Raw genomic sequence first — 19,719 nt, 5'->3', positions numbered from 1 at the left:
CTGAGTATTGCCTTGAACCCATAGCATTATGAATCGACCACCTATGAGAAGAATCATTTTGTGTTTGTGTGTGAAAAAATAAGATGTACATAGTTGTATGTAAGCACAGGAAGAGAGCTGAATTTTTTTCTAAGATTTGAATAAAGATTCTCCTGTAAGTGGGTCTTTGGTCTCCTATGATAAAAGTTAAAGGGCAAGTGTGTTTTCTGGTATTTTATGCTACAACAGAGTCACTCAAACACTCTCTCATTACAATTAAATCTGAAGAAGGATATAAAGTACACAGTCCTAGTACATATTTGAGGTTTCATGTTCCTTACTTTTCATGTTCTACTACCTCTTGGTCTGATTAAAGGGGTTAAAGTAGAGTAAAGTAAGAAAAAGATTCAAAGAGTTTAAGGAAGGAAATGTATAAAACAAAATGGAGAGAGAGAAGGAGAAAAAGATGAGTAAATGATGGAGGTTGGGGTGAAGTGAAAAAGTTCATTCTGGTTTGTAACCAAGCTTTCACTATTCGGCTGCACTCTTTAAGTGACCTCATAAATGCAGAGGCATGCGCCAGCAGTGATTTAACTAGCACACTAGCAGCATTGGATGAAGGGGGGGGGGGGGGAGGGGTAATTGTGCTTTTTCTGGTGCAAGACATCGCCTCCCCCCCCCCCCCCACATATCTCAAATCCTTCATGGAAAGCTCACGTCAGGTTTATGACCCAAGATCCAATGGACTCTGGTGATGGTCTGATCGCTGATGGGGGAGCCGAGTGTGAGGAATTAACACCGTCTTCCGCTCCCCCCTTTTTCTCCTCCTCCCCCTTCTTTCTCCTCCTGAGCGTGAGCTCCTGATACCTCCATCTCATTATGCAAAGAGCCCCCCTCCACTCTACCCTTTTCCACTGGCCGGGAATTCAGTCATATAGCGCGCCCAAGTTCCCTTTGATTGCCAATTGCATTTATGCGCTAAGACGGGCTCGGGTCCTGTCTGTGGAGACATGTTTTCGGGGATTGGATTGCCGCGCCGCTCAATCACATGAGTGCGCCACCTGTCCAGGTGCGTTTTTTGTTAGCACAGGGACAATTGCTCGGTTGACTTTTGACGAGGAGGGCTTTCAGTGGCTCCACGTCACGCGACCCAACTCGCCCCAAAAGACAGGAGCAGGGAATGGCACAAAAAAGAAGAAGAAGAAGATGAAGAAGAAGAAGGAGAGAGAGATGGGAAGTGAGTATGTAAGAGAAGGAAGAAGTATAGCTTCACTGGAACGGATGGTGATTGACTTTCGAGGAAAGAAGCGGATCCGATGCTGACATGGACGAACTGCTAGCGGCACCGGGGCGCGAGCGCCGCGGCAGCCTGACAGCTCTGCCTTGGGTTTCTCGCTGCTCTCGCAAGAGTGTACCCTGGCAAGCCGTATCATAAAGGGGGGGCGCTTTTGGCAGGTGTAAATGGGTTAGGGGAGCTCACATTTTACACAATTTAGGTCAGCTCCGTGAAGCCGAGTCTCGCAGAAACTCAAGAATATTCCTCGAAGAGCAACTTCCTGAATGGACAAACAGTTTAACTTTGACGAGCGCTGCACCACGCGCAGCGGACACGCGAGATGGTTGGCCTGTCCCCCGCGGGAACTCCCCTTACTATTCCTTCAGCAGCCCCGTCTCCCAGTGACTGCTGCAATTTGCAATTTACATGTCGTTAGAAAGTCACAGTATATTCAGGAATGCATTATTCATGGTATTGTTTTCCCAAAATCTCCATCGTCATCTTTGAAAAAGGTTGGGGTTTTTTTTCTCCTTTTTTTTTTCTGGCAAATAAAAAAGAAACAAAAACCTGGAGGTGGGATGAAAGGTACAAACATATGAATTGAAGGCATTTCTTAATTCCTATTTAGTGAATGAGGCAAAGTTGCTGTAGTAGTTTTTCAATTGGTTTTGGGTGATTGCCAGCTTCTCCTTGGCTCCGATGTTAATAATGGTCCTTGGCCTAGAAACAAAGAAAGAAGTATCAGGGGGTCTACTAGAGACTGAAATCTCATGAGCGTCAAAGAATTCATGTAGTTAACATGACCTGACTTTGACTCTGTAGTGACTACGTGTAATAAAAATGGGATGCTTCAATGTACTGTATATGCCATATATTCAGCGAGTCTAAATTTTTGCGAATCGGGACTTCCCTACGATTTCGCTAGTGGTTAAATTCGCGATCATGGAATACAGTACTGATCGGAGAAATGCATAAATGTCCTCGTCACATTCATATGGGGATCAGAGTCCATATTTTTTGGTGTCTTTAAAGTCGCGAATACTGCCTGACTCGCAAAATTCGTGAGAATTTAAAAAAAAAAAAAAAAAAAGTTTGCCATTTTATTCTAAATATCTAACAAGTGCTTAATTGCAAGTAGGGGCATTTCCATTGAAAAAATACAGAAAATGCACACACACACACACACAAAAATAGAGTTTTACAATGTACTGGAATATTTGGGTTAGGGGGTATGTAGTGCACATGAGCAACTTGTTTCTGTCTCTTGAATGTAGGTAGGCGGGCAGGAGATACCCTGCATTGATGGTTGGATGTCACACGACCAAAAGCTGGAATAAAGCTGGCGAGGCGGAGAGCGAGCATTTACACTTACCCCCTCCCCCCCCCCCCCCAAAAAAAAAGGAATAAAAGTGCACTTTCAAAACACTTTAAACTTGAGGAGGAATTTTCAATTTTATTTTTTTCACTCACATACTAGTAATTGCCTGAAAAACAAAAGGGAGAATTGTTCAGCAAAATGGTAGATTTCTATTTGGTACCCCTAGGATACCACAAACTGCATCATATATGTTTTACTTCATGTGACAAATGACGTTTATTCAAGCTTTCTACCAAATTCTTGTCAATTATGGGGCATGTTAGATATGTGCTGCACTGTAATTCCTCTGATTTCTGAGGTAAATTGTTGAATGTGAAATATGTACATATATCTATCTCTCTCTCTTTTTATATGTATGTATGTATGTATGTATATATATTCTTTATATACAGTATACATATATAATATATATATATATATATATATATATATATATATATATATATATATATAATATATATATATATATATTTTATATATATATATATATATTATATATATATTATATATATATATATATATATACGCAATATACATATATATACAATATATATATCAATACATAGATATACATATATAATACACACACACACTCTCTCTCTCTCTCTCTCTTTCATATTGTACTCATTCATATATTACTTTATGACTACATATCAGGTATAGAGCTCATGAACTTTGCACTTTTAACTTCAGTTGACGTTGTGGTCTTACACATGCATTGATTTATAGCAGTCAGATATTGATAACCTACAATGTATTCCTTCTGTACACCCAAATTATTGTGGATGAGAATTAGTGATATATGATTTATGTGCTTTTCTCTGCATTGATTTTTTCCCTCGAGCTGATTTGCGGCAGTAATTCATCAAGATGTGCTCAGGGAATTTCAGGAACAAAATGGCCACGTGATTGAGGAAAATGTGCCCAGTGATACTCATTTCATACTCGTACTAGACAAATGTAATAATGGGTATAATCTGTCTGACAGTTACACTGGAGATTAAATATTGCAGAAGTCAGTCGTTTTGTACACAGATTACAGCTACAAGACCGTTTCTTTCCTTTATAGTGGATGTGTGTGCTTATATGTGTGTGTATGTGTATGTTTCAGGTCTGTCTGTGTGTGAGAGTGTTTGTTGTCTGTGTGACTGAGTGTGTGTATGCAAGTAAGTGAATGAATGAGTCTTTGTGTGTGTGTGTGTGTGTGTGTGTGTTTGCAACATGTGCTTACTGGAAAGAAATCACACAGCATTAGAGTATGCAGCCAAAAGAAGGTGTTGGAGCAAAGGACTGGAGGAACGAGAGAAAAAAATGAGTGATAGAGAGAGAGAGAGAGAATGGTATAGAGAGGCGGAGGAAGATCACCATGGCGATGGAAGCAGGCAGGCAGCCATGGCGTCTCCCCAGCCAAGGGCAAAAATCGGGAGCGAGGTAGAAGTGCGCACTCGGAGAATGAGGCCCGCTGTTTGTGGGAGCGCTGGCTCGCAAACACAGCTGGGAAATCAACAGCTATTTCTCACGATTAAAAAATCGTCCTGCTTGTATTGATTCTGGACTTCAACCTCTCCCACGTTCACTCTCTCTTCCTTCTCTCTCTCCCTATCTCTTTCTCTATCTCTTTTGGATTCTTTCAATCCATGTCTCATTGCCATTAGCTTTGTACTCCTACGTACCATTTTCTTGTTATTTTAATACCTTTTGATCTACTTGCAATGTTTCACTATGTAGGAATTGAGCTATTTAAGCGTTGTCTGGCCGCTAAAGCCTTCGTACAATATATAAATATGCTCTATTCAGATTTTTGTAGAAGAACGGATTTCATTGATAGATACAGAGACTTGATGCGGAGGATATTCATTCCTTCCTAAGTATGTCGCACCTAATTTTACTTGCCAAATGGATTAGGTACAGACTTGTACGTACTCCCCGTAATGCTGTGGTAATACCACGTCTGGATACAGATTGATCTATTCACCAGTCCTATGGTACAAATGCCACAGGTTGCTAAGAGACGTTGCGAAGATGAAACACAGTTTCACTGTTGATTCTGAAAGAAAAATGAAATCAGGCTACATGTAGATCGGTCTTTTTGTACTTGTGTTGTAATCTATATCAAGTTGCCCTATAATGCTATTGTACCTTTCGTTGAAGTTAAAGGGGATGGCTAGTAACTGATCAGTGGGAATCAGTGGGAATGCTGGGGGACGATTGTTCCAATCCTTGTAGGATTCATTAAGAGTACATTATATATCTATTGTTGTGTGAAAATTATTTGCTTCAGAATGGTCTCATATTCAAGTAATGTGCAGTTTAATCGCCCCGTCACTGTACAGGCATGCTAACCTGGAAACATTGAACTACACTTTACTTGAATACGAGACCATTCTGAAGCAAATAATTTCATACAACAATATTGGTACATAATGTATTCTTAAATTAATCCCACAAGGATTGGAACAATCATCCCCCAGCATTCCCACTGATTCCGAATGATCAGTTACTAGCCATCCCCTTTAAGTAATTGAAGGAGGAAGAGAAGGAAAAATAAGTTTGAATGGGAGGAAGAGATGAAGGAAAATAAAGAAGAAGGAAAGGAAGACGTGATTGAATTGGAAGCGAAAGATGGAAAGATGAAAAAGAAGAGGAAAGGAAGGAATAAACAAAAGAGAAAGTGATAACTGGTACCGTATATCATACTCTTCCTACATATGAATGAGAGGGTTCTTTGAATGTTGAAGTCATGCACAAAACACTGGGAAAGAGAATTATTGTATTACAAAGAGAATGAAACAAAAACAATGAGTTATAGAACAGGGTTTGGTTTTATTGATATTCACTGATTGAAGTATTTTGGCAGTCTGTGCAGTAACATACACAATCCACTGAGGTTTATGTCTGTCTGAGTGTGTGTGTGTGTGTGTGTGTGTGTGTGAGTTAATTGAAGTAGAAAACAATAACCAGCTGGTACGTTCCCAGCCTATTGTATTTCAAATCTACCTTCACTCCTGCTTCAATGCCCCGATTGCAGACGTGTCCGGTGCGTTCGCCTTGTAAACCAATTGGAAAATGGCGTTGACACATTGGGATATTTTCTACTCCTTTCTCTCTCCCTCTCTTTCTCTCTCCTTGTCTCTCTATTCATCTCTCCCTCCCCTTCTATTTTCCTTACCCTTCTGTCTTTTCCTCCCTTTTTTTTTTCTTTCTTACTGTCTTTACATTTCTTTGTATTGCTCTCATGCATCTTTTCTTACCCATGCATTTAAGATTATGTATTTATTCTTATTATGCGTATGATGTCTCACTGTAAAAGAATGAATATTGTTATCACACAAAAAAAGTGTACCTATAGGACTAGAATATCATTGTTCAAGTGAAGGACATTCTAGCCCCTTGCCCTGAAGTTGTGTGAATCCGTTTGTTGCATATACCCCCTTATAGTTTGTTTCCCATGCTATGTGCCTACTGCAAAATGCCAAATTTGTACTACAAGTACAATGTTGATCTTGTAGTGAACATGAAATGCAGTATCCGAATGGCATTATCCTTTGGTCTTCATGCATTGATGTAACAGTAGGTGGGTTTTCATCAGACCGGAGTTTCAAAATAGTGCACTACTTTGCAGTCAGGAAATTAGCGCGATGTCAAATTAGCCTGCTATTTTGTGCAATGAAGATGCAAATAATGCACTATTCGATCGTGAAAATCCCCCCCCCAAAAAAAAAAAAAAAAAAAAAAAAAAAATCTTGGTCTAGTTTGTGAAACAGAAAGCAAATTTGTAAAGTAGCACACTGTTAGGGTTTTGTCTCCATCAGCCCAAAATTTTCTCAAACTCTACGTAGAGTTCTGTGGCTGAGTAATGATGCAAAATATGCATGTGTCAACTTTGGGCTAGGCTGTTTTCAAGCTGATAAAGATGTACATTCGTATTATCAGGCTATTTTCCTAAACTGCAAAATTAATAGCCTGTTAGTTTGAACTTCGGTCTGATAAAGACATACCTACAGCCTTTTTAGTAGAACCTTTGTATGCAATTGGTCATCCTGGTAATGGGAGGGGAAAATGTATCGAGCAGACGAGTGAGGAGGTGTTTTATAGCTGCAGTTCAAAAATACAAGCTTTACTCACTACCTGTATTGGTTGGAAACTCACCTTGTTCTCACCCCATCCAGCCACATGTATTCAATTTAAACGATACCTCCACCTTTTCCCTCTCTAATGGAGGATTAACGCATTCTGATGCTACCTGGCCTTTCACCCACACCCTCCCCCCCCCCCCTGAAAAAGAAAAAGAGAATTAGAAAAAAAAAGAAAGAAAATTGGAATGGGAAGAAAAGATCCCTCTAGCTCCAGGTAAACAGTGTTTTTCTTACCACTTCATATTTTGGGTAACAAGGCATTCTGCATTCCTGACACAAATTTTGGGCACCTGACCCCCGTGGTGAGCTGGATACAGGAACAAAAGCCAGGTAGAGGGTAGGAGAAGTAGCCGAGGGGTTTTTGCGGTATCAGATTGACATTGTTGTTCGGATTTCTTGCAATAAAGGCCTCCACCCCACACCACCCAACCCCCATCCCAGTTACAGACCAGTCCACTGTTCGGTAGCGGGGTGTGTTGTCCGAACTCTATGGCCCACACACCTGAGTTACCTGTAGGATGCAGTGAACCTTGATTTATGAGTTGCTGTAAATTGAAACTTATAATTCTATCAGGGCCCCATTTCATAAAAGATGTGAGGATAGTAACTCGTACCACAATGGTAACTTCCCATAGCAATAGCCAATCAAGAAGCTGGATTCTTGTTATTACCATGACAATTGCCTTTCTAGCAAGAGTTGCTATCGTAACAACTTTTTATGAAGTGGGGCCCAAAAGCATTCATTTTTCTATGCAGTTTTTTTTTTTTTTTTTTTTGTCTGTACAATTGAAATATAAGAAAAGGTAGTAATCCGATGGTAGAAAAGGGAACAATGGAAGGAAAAGTAATAAAAGAAAAGTTTTTCTCCATCAATAGTCAGAAACGTTCAGAATCCCATTTGTGGAAAGTAAATGTCAGTATGAAAATTCAGGCCTTTTTCTCCCTATTGCCAAAGTTAGCTGTGGCTTTTCTATTGCAATGTAATCAAGGAGTATGTAGCCAAGACTGATGCACAGAATGAATGACTAACATTTTACCCATGTGCATGATGGGCAATGTGAAGCTGGGCTGGGGAAGAGTGCGGTCTTGGTGGTTGGTTGGTTTTTATCAAGTCCTGGCCATACCTGAGTGGACTTCCAACTGCACACTGCCCTCTGTGGTCGGAGTTTGCCACCTTCCCAACAGGCGTTGCATCGCCAGACCTGTCTGCCTGACCAGACCCTTCCCCCGGACACTTCTCATTCTTCTTCATGTGGCACAATGTGACTGGTTGATATCGTTTGCTGCGTATTGATAGTCATGATAGTCACCTGGAGCGATCCATGAGTGGTTGGTGTCATTTGCCTGTTCTTCCTCTGTGGGTAGGAAGGTGAACTTCTTCACCGGGTTAGCAACCTGCTTTTTGCGATGATTTTAAGTTGAAGTGGGATTTTTTATGTGCACGAGTCATGATAAAGTCATGCACTGGACCTCCATTTAATGTCCTATCTTCTCACAAGAGGGGACAGTACGATTATTCTTAAAGGGGAAGGCTAGTAACTGATCAGTGGGAATCAATGGAAATGCTGGGAGATGATTGTTCCAATCCTTATGGGATTCATTCAAGAGTCCATTGTATATCTATTGTTGTGTGAAAATGATTTGCTTCAGAATGGTCTCATATTCAAGTACAGTGAAACCCCGTTATAACGAGGTCCGTGGGACCGGCGATATTACCTCGTTATAACCGGTACCTCGTTATAACCGTACGCATCAAAAACAAAGAAAAACATAAGCACGACATCGGAATATACCCGTCCTTTGCGTTGTTATTACACAATTATTGACTATTATTATTGAGATAATAAAGGGAAATTATTTGTGAATTAGACGAAAAAGTAGATGTTGAAATGAGATATTTCTTTATTGTAATTCTTGTTTGTTAATTTTTCCTAACACCAGCGCAAATAGAGTAAAATACAGGCGTTGTTTACCATGACTTGCGAGGTATTTTTACGCTGTTGGTGCCCAGCGGGAATGTGATGATTTCATGAATCATTTCGGCTGTAATCTTGTACAATATAATCTTATGATCGTTGCGCTCGAAGGGATTAAAAATGCGTTATTTTCTTCCGAAAATTACTTCGTGTTTTGTACATCCGCTCTTGAAAAATATGCGACAGGATTGAATGTGGAAGGTTACGTTGTGATCCCTTTTTACGCAAATCTGTACCTCATAGACCATTCTGAAAGAAAAAAAAATCTTCATTGTGAAATGCAGTGTTAAAATTGTGATAATGAACAAACCCAGATCTATTCAAACTAATAAATACGTTTGTTTCTTTTTCTGATTTAGGTTAACATGCTTATTCAACTATTTTTTACGCTACTGTCACCTGGCGAGATCGCGATAATTTTAGAGTAACATACATGCGTTATTTACCGTTAACTTGAGAGGTATTTTACGCTGTTGGAGCCCAGCGGGAATTCGATAATTTCATGAATCATTTCGGCTGTAATTTTATACAATGTATATATGATCGTTGCGTCCGACGGGATTAAAAATGCGTTCTTTACTTTCTTTCGAAAATCTCTTCGCGTTTTGTACATCCTTGAACTGTTAGATGTGTTTGTTTCTTTTTCCGAACACCGATTGAGTAGGTTAATATGCGTTATTCAACTATTTTTACGCTACTGTCACCCGGCGAGATCGCGATGATTTCATTAATTATTTCGGCTTTAATCATACACACTCATATTTAAATTATCATTTGTTAAATGATAATGAACAAATCCAGATCTATTCAAATTAATAAATGCGTTTGTTTCTTTTTCTGAACATCGATTAAGTAGGTTAACATGCGTTATTCAACTATTTTTACGCTACTGTCACCCGACGAGATCGCGATGATTTCATTAATTATTTCGGCTTTAATCATACACACTCATATTTAAATTATCATTTGTTAATGATAATGAACAAATCCAGATCTATTCAAATTAATAAATGCGTTCGTTTCTTTTTCTGAACACCGATTAAGGAGGTTAACATGCGTTATTCAACTATTTTTACGCTACTGTCATCCGACGGGATCGCGATGATTTCATTGATTATTTCGGCTTTAATCATCCACACTCATATTTGCTAAGCAGCAAAAGAACTGGAAGTCGGAACTAAAAATGGAAAGGATATAATAATGAGTTGCACACGCATTCCAATTGTCCATTTTTGACAACAAGTGTCGCTACATGAAAAGTTTTTGAATGCGTTATACATCTTTTTTATTTCTCGTTGCAGTGTACACCGCAACGAGAATGGTCTGCCCTAATATCACGCACGCGTATCTCGCGGAAAAGAAAATCGAATGATTATGTTTAATGATTTAGTAGGGACATCGGAAGACATTCCTGCGTCTTATCGCGTGATTTAGAAGAAAACATGGAAGGAACGGTTCTCTGCAAAACGGAAAAAGACGTGGATAGCGTGATTTCGGTTTTCAGGGTTTCGTTTGTCGCGTTTTTGAAAGCGGCAATTTAGTCAAGAAATGGAACCTCGTTATATCCGATCAAATTGCTTATGTTTTTCTTTATCATGATGCACCGAAATTGTCCTCGTTATAACCGGAATCTCGTTATAACCGAACTCGTTATAACCGATTCGTTCTGCCATAGGTTTACACGCAAAGGAAAACGGGACCGACGCGATCACCTCGTTATAAGCGGTTCCTCGTTATAACCGAACTCGTTATAACGGGGTTTCACTGTAATGTGCAGTTTAATGCTTCCAGGTTACCGTCCCTGGTCAGTGACGGAGCATTACTCTGCACATTACTTGAATATGAGACCGTTCTGAAGCAAATCATTTTCACGCAACAATAGATATACAATGAACTCTTGAATGAATCCCATAAGGATTGGAACAATCATCTCCCAGCATTTCCACTGATTCCCACTGATCAATTACTAGCCTTCCCCTTTAATGTTGCTCAGCTAGACTCGTGATTTGAACCGTGGTCATTTGGTTCGGGTAGCAGTTGCACTACCAACTGAGCCAAATCACTTGCCTAATTCCTCGTAAAGAAATGATGAGGTGACTAGGATAAACTTGCATCAAAGTGCACTGAGGTAGAGTGGTTTAGGCTTTGGACTTTTTATCAGGGGGTTCCTGGTTCAAATCCAGCCAGGTGCAAACATCCCTGAACGAGATGACATTCCATCCCATAAATGAATGATTATCACCTTTAGTGAGCACCTTTAGTGAGTGATTGGATTTCTTTGCAGACAGGGACAGTCTTTCATAAATATCATATGAATATAATAGCTAATCCTATGATATTTTTTTTTATATAATTCCTCAATTATGGTGATGATGGGAGACTGACAATTTTGCTTCCATGCTGTGAAGAATGAAATATCTTTTTAAGGTCATTATTTGCAGGTTTATGAATGAGGACCATGCTCGCATTGTATATATGGCAGGTTCTGTAATTTCTGTCGTTAATCCAGTTAGCATCTTTTAATTGCATGTCTGGTTCCATGATGCCTCAGAATTGTGCTAATTGCCGTGTCGAAGTGAAGAATCTGTGATGACACAATTAGGGTTTCAAGTCACCGACCATCCCCCCCCCCTTCTCTCAGCGTGCATGTATCGTGGTGAGGATTCACTTTCTGAGATGCATTTTTTTTTTTTGGGGGGGGGGAGAGGGGGTGGTTTTTGTGAAAACTTGTTTAACTAATGCCCCCAAACCAATGCAGAGTCACAGAAGTCATAACTTCATTACCGTTCATCAGTCCATGCCAGTTTAACCTAATTTCTCTTCTCTTCCCTCCCCCTTCTCTGCAGTCATGACCAACTGAGAGAATTGTAGTGAAGGGGAAAAAAAAAAGAATGCAAAAGTTTTCAAGAACATGACGAAACAAAACAAGTAATGAGCTTTGGTGGTATCAGGGAACAGGGTAGACCACCCAAAGGATATACTGCTTGAAGTTTGGATATTTACAAAAGCCTCTTTCACAAGATTAAAGGAGCAAAATTTATTGTTAAATCTTAGGAAGAAATATACTGCTGAGTTTGAGTGATTTTATGCTATTGATTGAAGTCAGCGGGAAGTAGAGGTGGCGTTCCACTGTAATATTCTATCAGGTTAGAATGTCATGGCACAGGGTCCTGTGCATCTTCGGTGACCAAGCTTGGAGAGAAACAGAAGAATAATGATTTTATACTGTTGTATTAGCAGTGACAATGTATGGCAACTCACGCCACCGTTAGTCCCATCAATTCAAATTTGCGTCGGCGCGTGCTTGTTTCGCCAAAACAAAGGACCTGCTTTAGCACGCTAATGAAGGGCATTTTGAATAGCAAATCTGGGTAAATTTGAAGGCCGTAATCTCATCAGATGGAGCGATGCAGAGAGGCGGAGGCGAAACATTTACATTTGAGATTGCTGCAAAATTGTCAAGTGAGTGACATTTGTAGAGAGAAAACCAATTCTTGTTTTCCAGTTCCCCAAGAAGCTGTAATTAAGTTTGTGGTTAATGGCTCATCATGCCTTTTTTCCATTCCCGTGCAGAAACCCGAATGAATTATTCATTCATCCTCGCTCCTTTTCGGGTCACTCGCCCTAGATAAGGGCACTTTTTCCCCTTTATAGCTTTGCCCAAGTGTGAGCCACTACTTTCATATTTGTCCAGTAATCCTCAGATTTTGCTTACTTAGTGTCAGAATTCAAACAATTAAATCAAGACTTTGGTTTCTTTTCCCAGTGGTTTTACTTTGCTACTTTTTGTCGAAGGAAGTGAAATAAAGAAGAATGCGTCTAGAGATGTCAAATTAGCCAGAACAAGTTCGGGATATTATGATTTCTTCCTCTTGACTCGATGGACATTAAAGGCATGATTTACCATTTGCAGATGAAACAAAAACCCAGCATTAGTGCTTCAAAATAGTTCTAAAATGTGAGTTAAGGATAGAAACAACCAATGTAAAAAAATTTGAACTAGTATAGTCAATGTTAAGTATTGTTCAATATACAAAATGTGAACAATAGTTATGATAAAAATGTTTTCAGACCAAACCGTCTACAGTTATGTTTAAATGAGAAAAATAGTGATATCTCCTTATATTTTAGGCTTTATTGCAAAAATTTTATATGGTAGGATGTTTTGTGATACAAATGACCTACACATATGCATCAAAAGTGGTATCTTGAACATTTTTTAAATTACTGCTCCCAAAGGTAAACAGGACCTTTAAAGCACGAGGCCAATACTCTAACAGGAGGTTCATTCACATTGATGGTGAAATACTGTGATTTTTCCTAATGTGAACGCAGATATACCACAAAGTACTTCAAGAGGAAATCCACCCTGAAAATAACTAAACTCCAAAAGAAAGAGAGAGAGAGAGAAAAAAAAAAAAAGATCCCTACAGAACATTCCAAGAATGGCAAAAATCGGATAAGAAATAAAAATATGACATTCAGAAATTTCACCTTTTTTTTTTTCCAGAAAATATTTTTTGACCAGTCCTTATGAATATTCATATGAGTGAGTTGATGATGTTATGCCCTCACAGTTTTTATGTATGTTACATATGACATTTGGGAAAAAAAAAAATTATTCTTAGCTAATACAGGTAAAAGCATATTCCCATACCAAAATATATCAGAGGTAACATTTGTTCTTTGTTATTTTGGGTGGTTTTAAGGCAAGTTTTATATTTTATACATCTGAAATATGAGATTTTTGTCATTTCTGTATATGAAATTAATAAGAAATTGTGAGAGCACGGCATTACCAACTTACTGATTTGCTGAACTTGCTGAAATACGAAGGATGTATACAGAGAGTTTTTATGATGAATATTTTGCTGAAAACATCAGCCTTATCTAGTAAGGCTTCAGAGCATAGTTGGTAATTGATCAAAACTGATGAGCTCCAAGTGAGAAATGGGTACTGATGATTGGAAGCAAAAGTTGTGGTAGCAGAGAAAAGAGTCCAATCATTTTTTAATCTTAAGTCTTGTCTACAGTCAGAGAAGGAAATTAGATGTTGGTTTGTTTTGTGTTTTAGCTGATGGATTTGATTTCTCCTTTTGTGGCTGGTATTGTAGTTGCGCCTAAAAAGTCTGAACAAAGAGAGCAGGAAGAGGTGTATTGTCTGATAGAGGGGAAGTGGACGCCTGTTGTGAGAATAACCGCTGGTCCTTGAGATGAGCCTAAGTACTACCGTATGAGGTTTGTCAAGACCAAGCAAAAATCTCGCCCTGTAGAGGACTAGTATAGGCTTGCCCAAGAGAAAGAACTCCATGGACAGATTTTGAGAGAAATTTGTCCTTTAGCGTGCTTGCTCCAGAATTTTGATTAGCCAAACTTTTCGACTGATGTCGAAATTGATGGACGTACATAGAGGTCAGCTATATATATTACTTTGGTGTCACGAAATGTTTCTGTCAAACATATTCATACCTGTTCCTAGGTATGAGACCGTCTACATTGACCTACATCTTGTCACTAAGGTAATATCCGGGCTGTTTAGGGAAGATTTAACGGTCTCAATGTAACTGGGTCCATCAAAATACATGGAACTTAATTCTCCCAGCATGCAAGGTTTTAAAAGGTACTTAAGATAGAAGAAATTCCAATCAGGTGAAACATGAATGTTATGTAAGGTATAACATTCCAATGAGATAAAAGAATATATATTGGGAATGATAATGAATGCAATATGGGATGAGTACCTATTTTTATATCACCGGTATATTAATAGCATATCATATCAAGTAAAAATAGCAACAGGGCAGTTCAGGCAGAGTAGTTATTTGTAAAATTTCATGCATGGCACATTCAAGGCATAGCGTCTATCGTAAAAGCTATTGAGAGTGTGATACGCTGGAGGACATAGGAAGTAATGTACCCATGAAATGGGTTTTAAATCACTGGTAGATTGCAGACAGGGTAACAGATGGGTGACTGGTCATTGGTTCCTGCGCCCCTGTATTACCCCAGTCTGTGATATTGTTTTCCCCCATTGTGCAAACAAAGGAAGCGAAATTTTTAGTGCTTGAGCGTTTGAAGGTGCTTCTTTCTTCTTTAAGAATTTTTTCTTGCTGTGTTCCAGTCGGTATGCTGATGAGGAATTTATTTGTGCCAAAGTTGATATCATCATTTGTGCTGCATTGACATCTTATGAAACAGGAGTGTGTTTGAAAATCAACTACTTGTATATTTAATTGTTTTTCATAACAGTACCCAGGCCACTGTTAAATAGCATCTCTTCATTTTCATTTAAATCATTCTAAGCAGATAAAATTTGTTTAAAGTGATACACATTGTATTGAAGCACAAGTTGTCAATATAATAATGTTGGTCGCTGGGATCAAAATATATATCTAAAGCATCATGCTTTTTATTTTGGAGGGAGTGCCAGAAGATTTTTCATCTTTTTTATTATGATCGATTGAGGTTAACTACTGTAAAACGAGGAATGTTCGTGTGCATTTTAATTTCGCGAATTTCGTGAGAGCCAAGATTTGCGAAATTTAAATGCACGTGAAAGTTCTTGTCTACACTATACGCATTGAATGTTGGTGGCAACTCGTGAAAATTTCATGCCGCAAAAAAGGCTGTTGGTTCCAATTCGCGAAAATTTCATGCCGCAAAAATATTGTATTTTACAGGAAGTATTTCTTTATCCTCATCTCATAGCAATATTGTATATCCAGGCACACATAAAGAACATTAAGGTGTATTGTAAATAGGGGGACCTGGCCGGGGCTGTTTGTCCTCTCTTGTTATTACTTAGTGATGAAATGTAATACCGCCCTCTAAAAGCTGGTCAACAGTGTCTGGCAAAATTATGTTGTCACTTGTTTGTGTGCATTGACTAAGCTCGTATCGGAGAGTTTATTTTAGAATTGGAAGGATTTTCATGTTGTGCATTGTTAGAGTCACAGTAGGAAACAGTGATTATTTGATACTGTATAATTATTATATCTGTAAGTGCATTTGATTACTTTATTGCCACTTCAGAAGTAGCATGTTACAGAATTATTTAGATTATGTTATCAAAAGAAATGCATAGTGCTTTAAAAAGTTAGGATGTCACGTGTTGAAAAATATTTGGGATTGCACTGATATTATCTGTCAAATTAATAACATTGTGTTTGTCTATTTACTTTCAGAGGCATATCAATTCATTTCCCTATTTGTTGATATTATATCTTTGTCTTTATGTCTGATAGACCATGTTGCGTGGGTGGGCAAATCGTTCATTTAACTTTGTGTAGTATTATCAAATTATGCAATCACTGTTTATACAAGCTGTATGAAAAAGCAGGAATTATGAGAGCATGTTTGAAAAATGATACAGCTATTAATCATGTCTTGAATTAGATCTATCAGTAGATCACCTTCAAATAACGAAGTGATTAGGCTCGGGCAATGCTATGGCCAGCATCATCAAATTTAATTTCTCCTCAAATTGCTCGGACCGTAACCGGATAGGGAAACGGGGGCTTGATTTATTGCGCCTGATAGCCGAGATGAAAGCCGCTCAACCCCTGGCTTTCGAGGAGTCTCGGGCCAGGGCGAGCCCCACGGAGTGTATGTGTGTATGAGGTACGGCGGCGTGAGCAGCCCGGCTTTGCGCAATGTTTGCTCTCAAAACACGGCAGAACCTTCTCGCCGGCGGAGTGCTCCTGACGGCTTGTGCCGTAACCTGTAGGGCAAGGCAAACTTTATTGATTCTCTCCTGGCCGCGATGCGGGCGCATATCCACGTCTTCTCTGTTTCCAGTAAATCCCATGCCTTTCTTCCCTCATATTGTCTCTATCTCTCTGTCTTGTTTTGTGGGACATATGATTTGTCCCGAGATTTGCTAAATTCTTCACAGTCCCTGTTTAGTGGACAGATCATTTGGGATACAAAGGACAAGGGGGGGGGGGGCGAGAGAGAGAGAGATGTGATGACAAGGACTCGTATGTCCGTGGCATTTGTTTCTGTGATGCCTACTTAACATTTGCATGTCGTGCTTTCTTTTCATGTGAAATGGCTGTAAAATGTATGACAAAAGTCATGTACAACAATGTAAGCATGTTGCATTCAATATACGTTAAATGTCTATTCTTCCATTTGTGCGTGTGTTTGTGTTTATATTTGTGTGTATGTTTGAGGTGTATTAGTTTTGTGCGTGTGTTTGTGTGGTATGCCTTCTTGTTTTATTTACACTATTTGCTTTTGCATATTAGCGATTGACATTCAGTATCCTTGATCTTTAATGGAGAGTAGTCAGATGGACTTTGTAAAAGAAGAGATGAATATGTTTCACATTTAATGAATATGTTCCATTGTAGCAGTTCATATGTTCTAATTCACCTTCTCACGTTTGTTGGGGGATTGATATTAGTTTTATCTCTATAGATTGAGGGTGATTATTGAGCTTACTGTGGAATTTTGAATTGGGTGAGAGCCGTAGGTGTGAGTTTTATGGGACAGGAAGCAGATCATTTAAGGATGATATCATGTGGAATGTGACACTATTGTAGTGACAGCTACAAGTGTTTAATCAGGGTCATGTTGTGAGTGATGAATCAGTAAAGAGACAGTGTTAAATCATCATTGTAATTATTTGTTATCATGTTATCTCTATCAGTATTCAAATGATTTTGTTTTATAGAGGAATAGCATTGCTGGGGTGAAAAGACCTTGTATCTCAAATTTTGATGAAAATGACTTTTTTGGATTAATGGTCAGATAATCATTTAAGTGATGTCTTGTCCAAATCCTAGCTGTCTTACCTCCAAAATGAAGCCACCATGGCATGGCAAAGGAAAGGCTATCTCATTTGATATAGTGCTTTGGCTGCCATGTTTTTTTGCTCCCCTGAACATTGGACATTTTGTAGATATGAGGTCATGTCGCCCCAGCGACGATAGGCCTACACAACACATTGTACTTGGGAAACTTCATTTGATATTGCTTTAGAAAAATGTTGAAAATGAGGTTTGACTGTGACTGTAACTCTGCAACTTTTTATTTGTTTCCTGGAATGTAATAACCAAGAGTATAAAGTATCTGCAAAACTGAACTCAAGTTGATATCCCAGCATAAGATGAGAATGAAACTACATGTATAAATTATAAACAGACAATAGTCTCTGCAACATGGTTGGGTATATTCTTGTATAATATACAACTAGAAGTTTTAAGTTAACAACTCAAATCATCTTGTAAAAAAAAAAAACCCCAAAACATAAACTCTTATAAACTGGGGTCTCAGAATGGAGAGGAAATATCTATTATTTTGATTAGAGAACATTGTGTTCAGGATATGAACTTTACAAATGAACAGTAAAGGAAATGTGTACAAGGAGAAATGCCCCAAAGTACAGCCTTATGTTGTCAATGACAGTTCTTGTTTGTTTTTGTTTTGTCTCCAAATATTTTTGTGATGTGAAGTTGAGGGAAGAATGGCTGCCACTTCTGATTGAGCAACCATTTTGTGTCAAATCCCCATTCGTATATGGGAAAGTCTTTTCTTCCCCTTGTTTGAAAACCCACAAAATAATTTTTAGAAAAAGAAAACGCCATCATAAGATATGTTGGTCTTATCTGGGAAAGGTATAATCAGAAATTATGTGATATTTGAATACTTTTTTCTTATGAATTCTTTTAAAATGCTATGGAGACATTAATGATACAGATGTAAAGAGTTTGAATATAACAAATGTTCATGAAAATGCCATTTTGACATTTAAAAAAAAAAAGAGTTCATCATCAGATAGAGAAAATAGAATTTGTTCAATGACACTGCACTCATTACATAACATATTTTTGAAAATATCATGATATACATTCTAATACTTTTCCTTGTCTTTCAGCAACTTTAATCTCAGATATATCTCAAATTATGAACATGGATATATCTCTTTTTACATTTCTACTCTTCATGTGTTTGAGAAAGCCTCTGAATGGATTTAACATGTGTGCCTCTGGCTACGTGACGGATACCATGAGGTATTCCCAAAGTGAGAGGTTATGTGGTTGGTGACTCTTTTTTGTGCTCCTCCTTGTTTCCGTTCTGCAGGGCATGGGTTCAATAGGCAGTGACCTGTCGATGGCCAGTCCGAGTGGCTCCGTGTCGCCCCACAACAAACCCGGCTCTCCCTACATGTTCAACCGCAGGCGGCCCTCCATCATGACCGAGCCTCCATCCCTATTACGTAAGTAGTCATAGCGAGGAGGAGGAGATGTCTGAAAGATAGAAATGAATAGATGGGTGTATAGATCACTGAACTCTACTATGGAACGGGCATAACGTGCAGTGCCTTGAAGGTGGCGTTCGCCATTTTGAGACTCGCATACCAAGAAGTGAGCATGCATGCCCTGCCCACTACTGTTTATGTGGTGTAGACCAGAGTATGGAAGTATGCACAATGTGCTGCATGCATTCCTTTTGAGTTGCATTCACCATGGTGGGAATGGGAGTCTCAAAATGACCGCGGTGGCTTCATACATGTGCGCCACTGAACAGTGATACGTGCTAAGCTTCAGTAGCCTTTCAGCCACTTTCAGCGTGTACTGCCCCCAATGTCTCTTCCATAGTAGAGCTCAGTGGTATAGATAGACAGAAGGTGCATTCTACATTGAGGGTAAAATACCATGGTAATTTGCAAGGTAATTCGTAATGTGACTGCAAAGGTGCCACAGAAAAGACTGCAAAATATTGTGTTACATTGTATTTTGGGTGATACCAGTGTAATTCAAACTTTGCATGGAATACGCATGCGAGATTTGAGTATCAGTTGTGTCACGAAATACCACCGATCATACACAGGTGTATTTCTCATGTGACCTGACCATGTGACCTGACACACTTCCTGTCATTTCCTTGCAAGAAATATGTACATGCACAGTACTAACCAGAAATGCTGTGGTATTTTTTTGAATGAGAACGGTACCAAGTGAATTACCA

General features: G+C 38.9%; 1 protein-coding gene across 1 annotated transcript in view; it reads left to right on the top strand.

The window, feature by feature from the left end:
* The window catches only part of LOC140237532 (transcription factor 12-like), a 268,067-nt gene that overhangs the window by 116,563 nt on the left and 131,785 nt on the right, over positions 1-19,719 (top strand). Inside the window, exon 7 of the mRNA XM_072317467.1 lies at positions 18,832-18,967. Within this exon, the coding sequence (XP_072173568.1) occupies positions 18,832-18,967 (136 nt within the window). The remainder of the gene's footprint in view (positions 1-18,831; positions 18,968-19,719) is intronic.

The sequence above is a fragment of the Diadema setosum genome, chromosome 14 (genome assembly GCF_964275005.1).
Source record: "Diadema setosum chromosome 14, eeDiaSeto1, whole genome shotgun sequence".
Lineage (NCBI taxonomy): Eukaryota > Metazoa > Echinodermata > Echinoidea > Diadematoida > Diadematidae > Diadema > Diadema setosum.
This window is presented reverse-complemented; position numbering and strand designations above follow the sequence as displayed.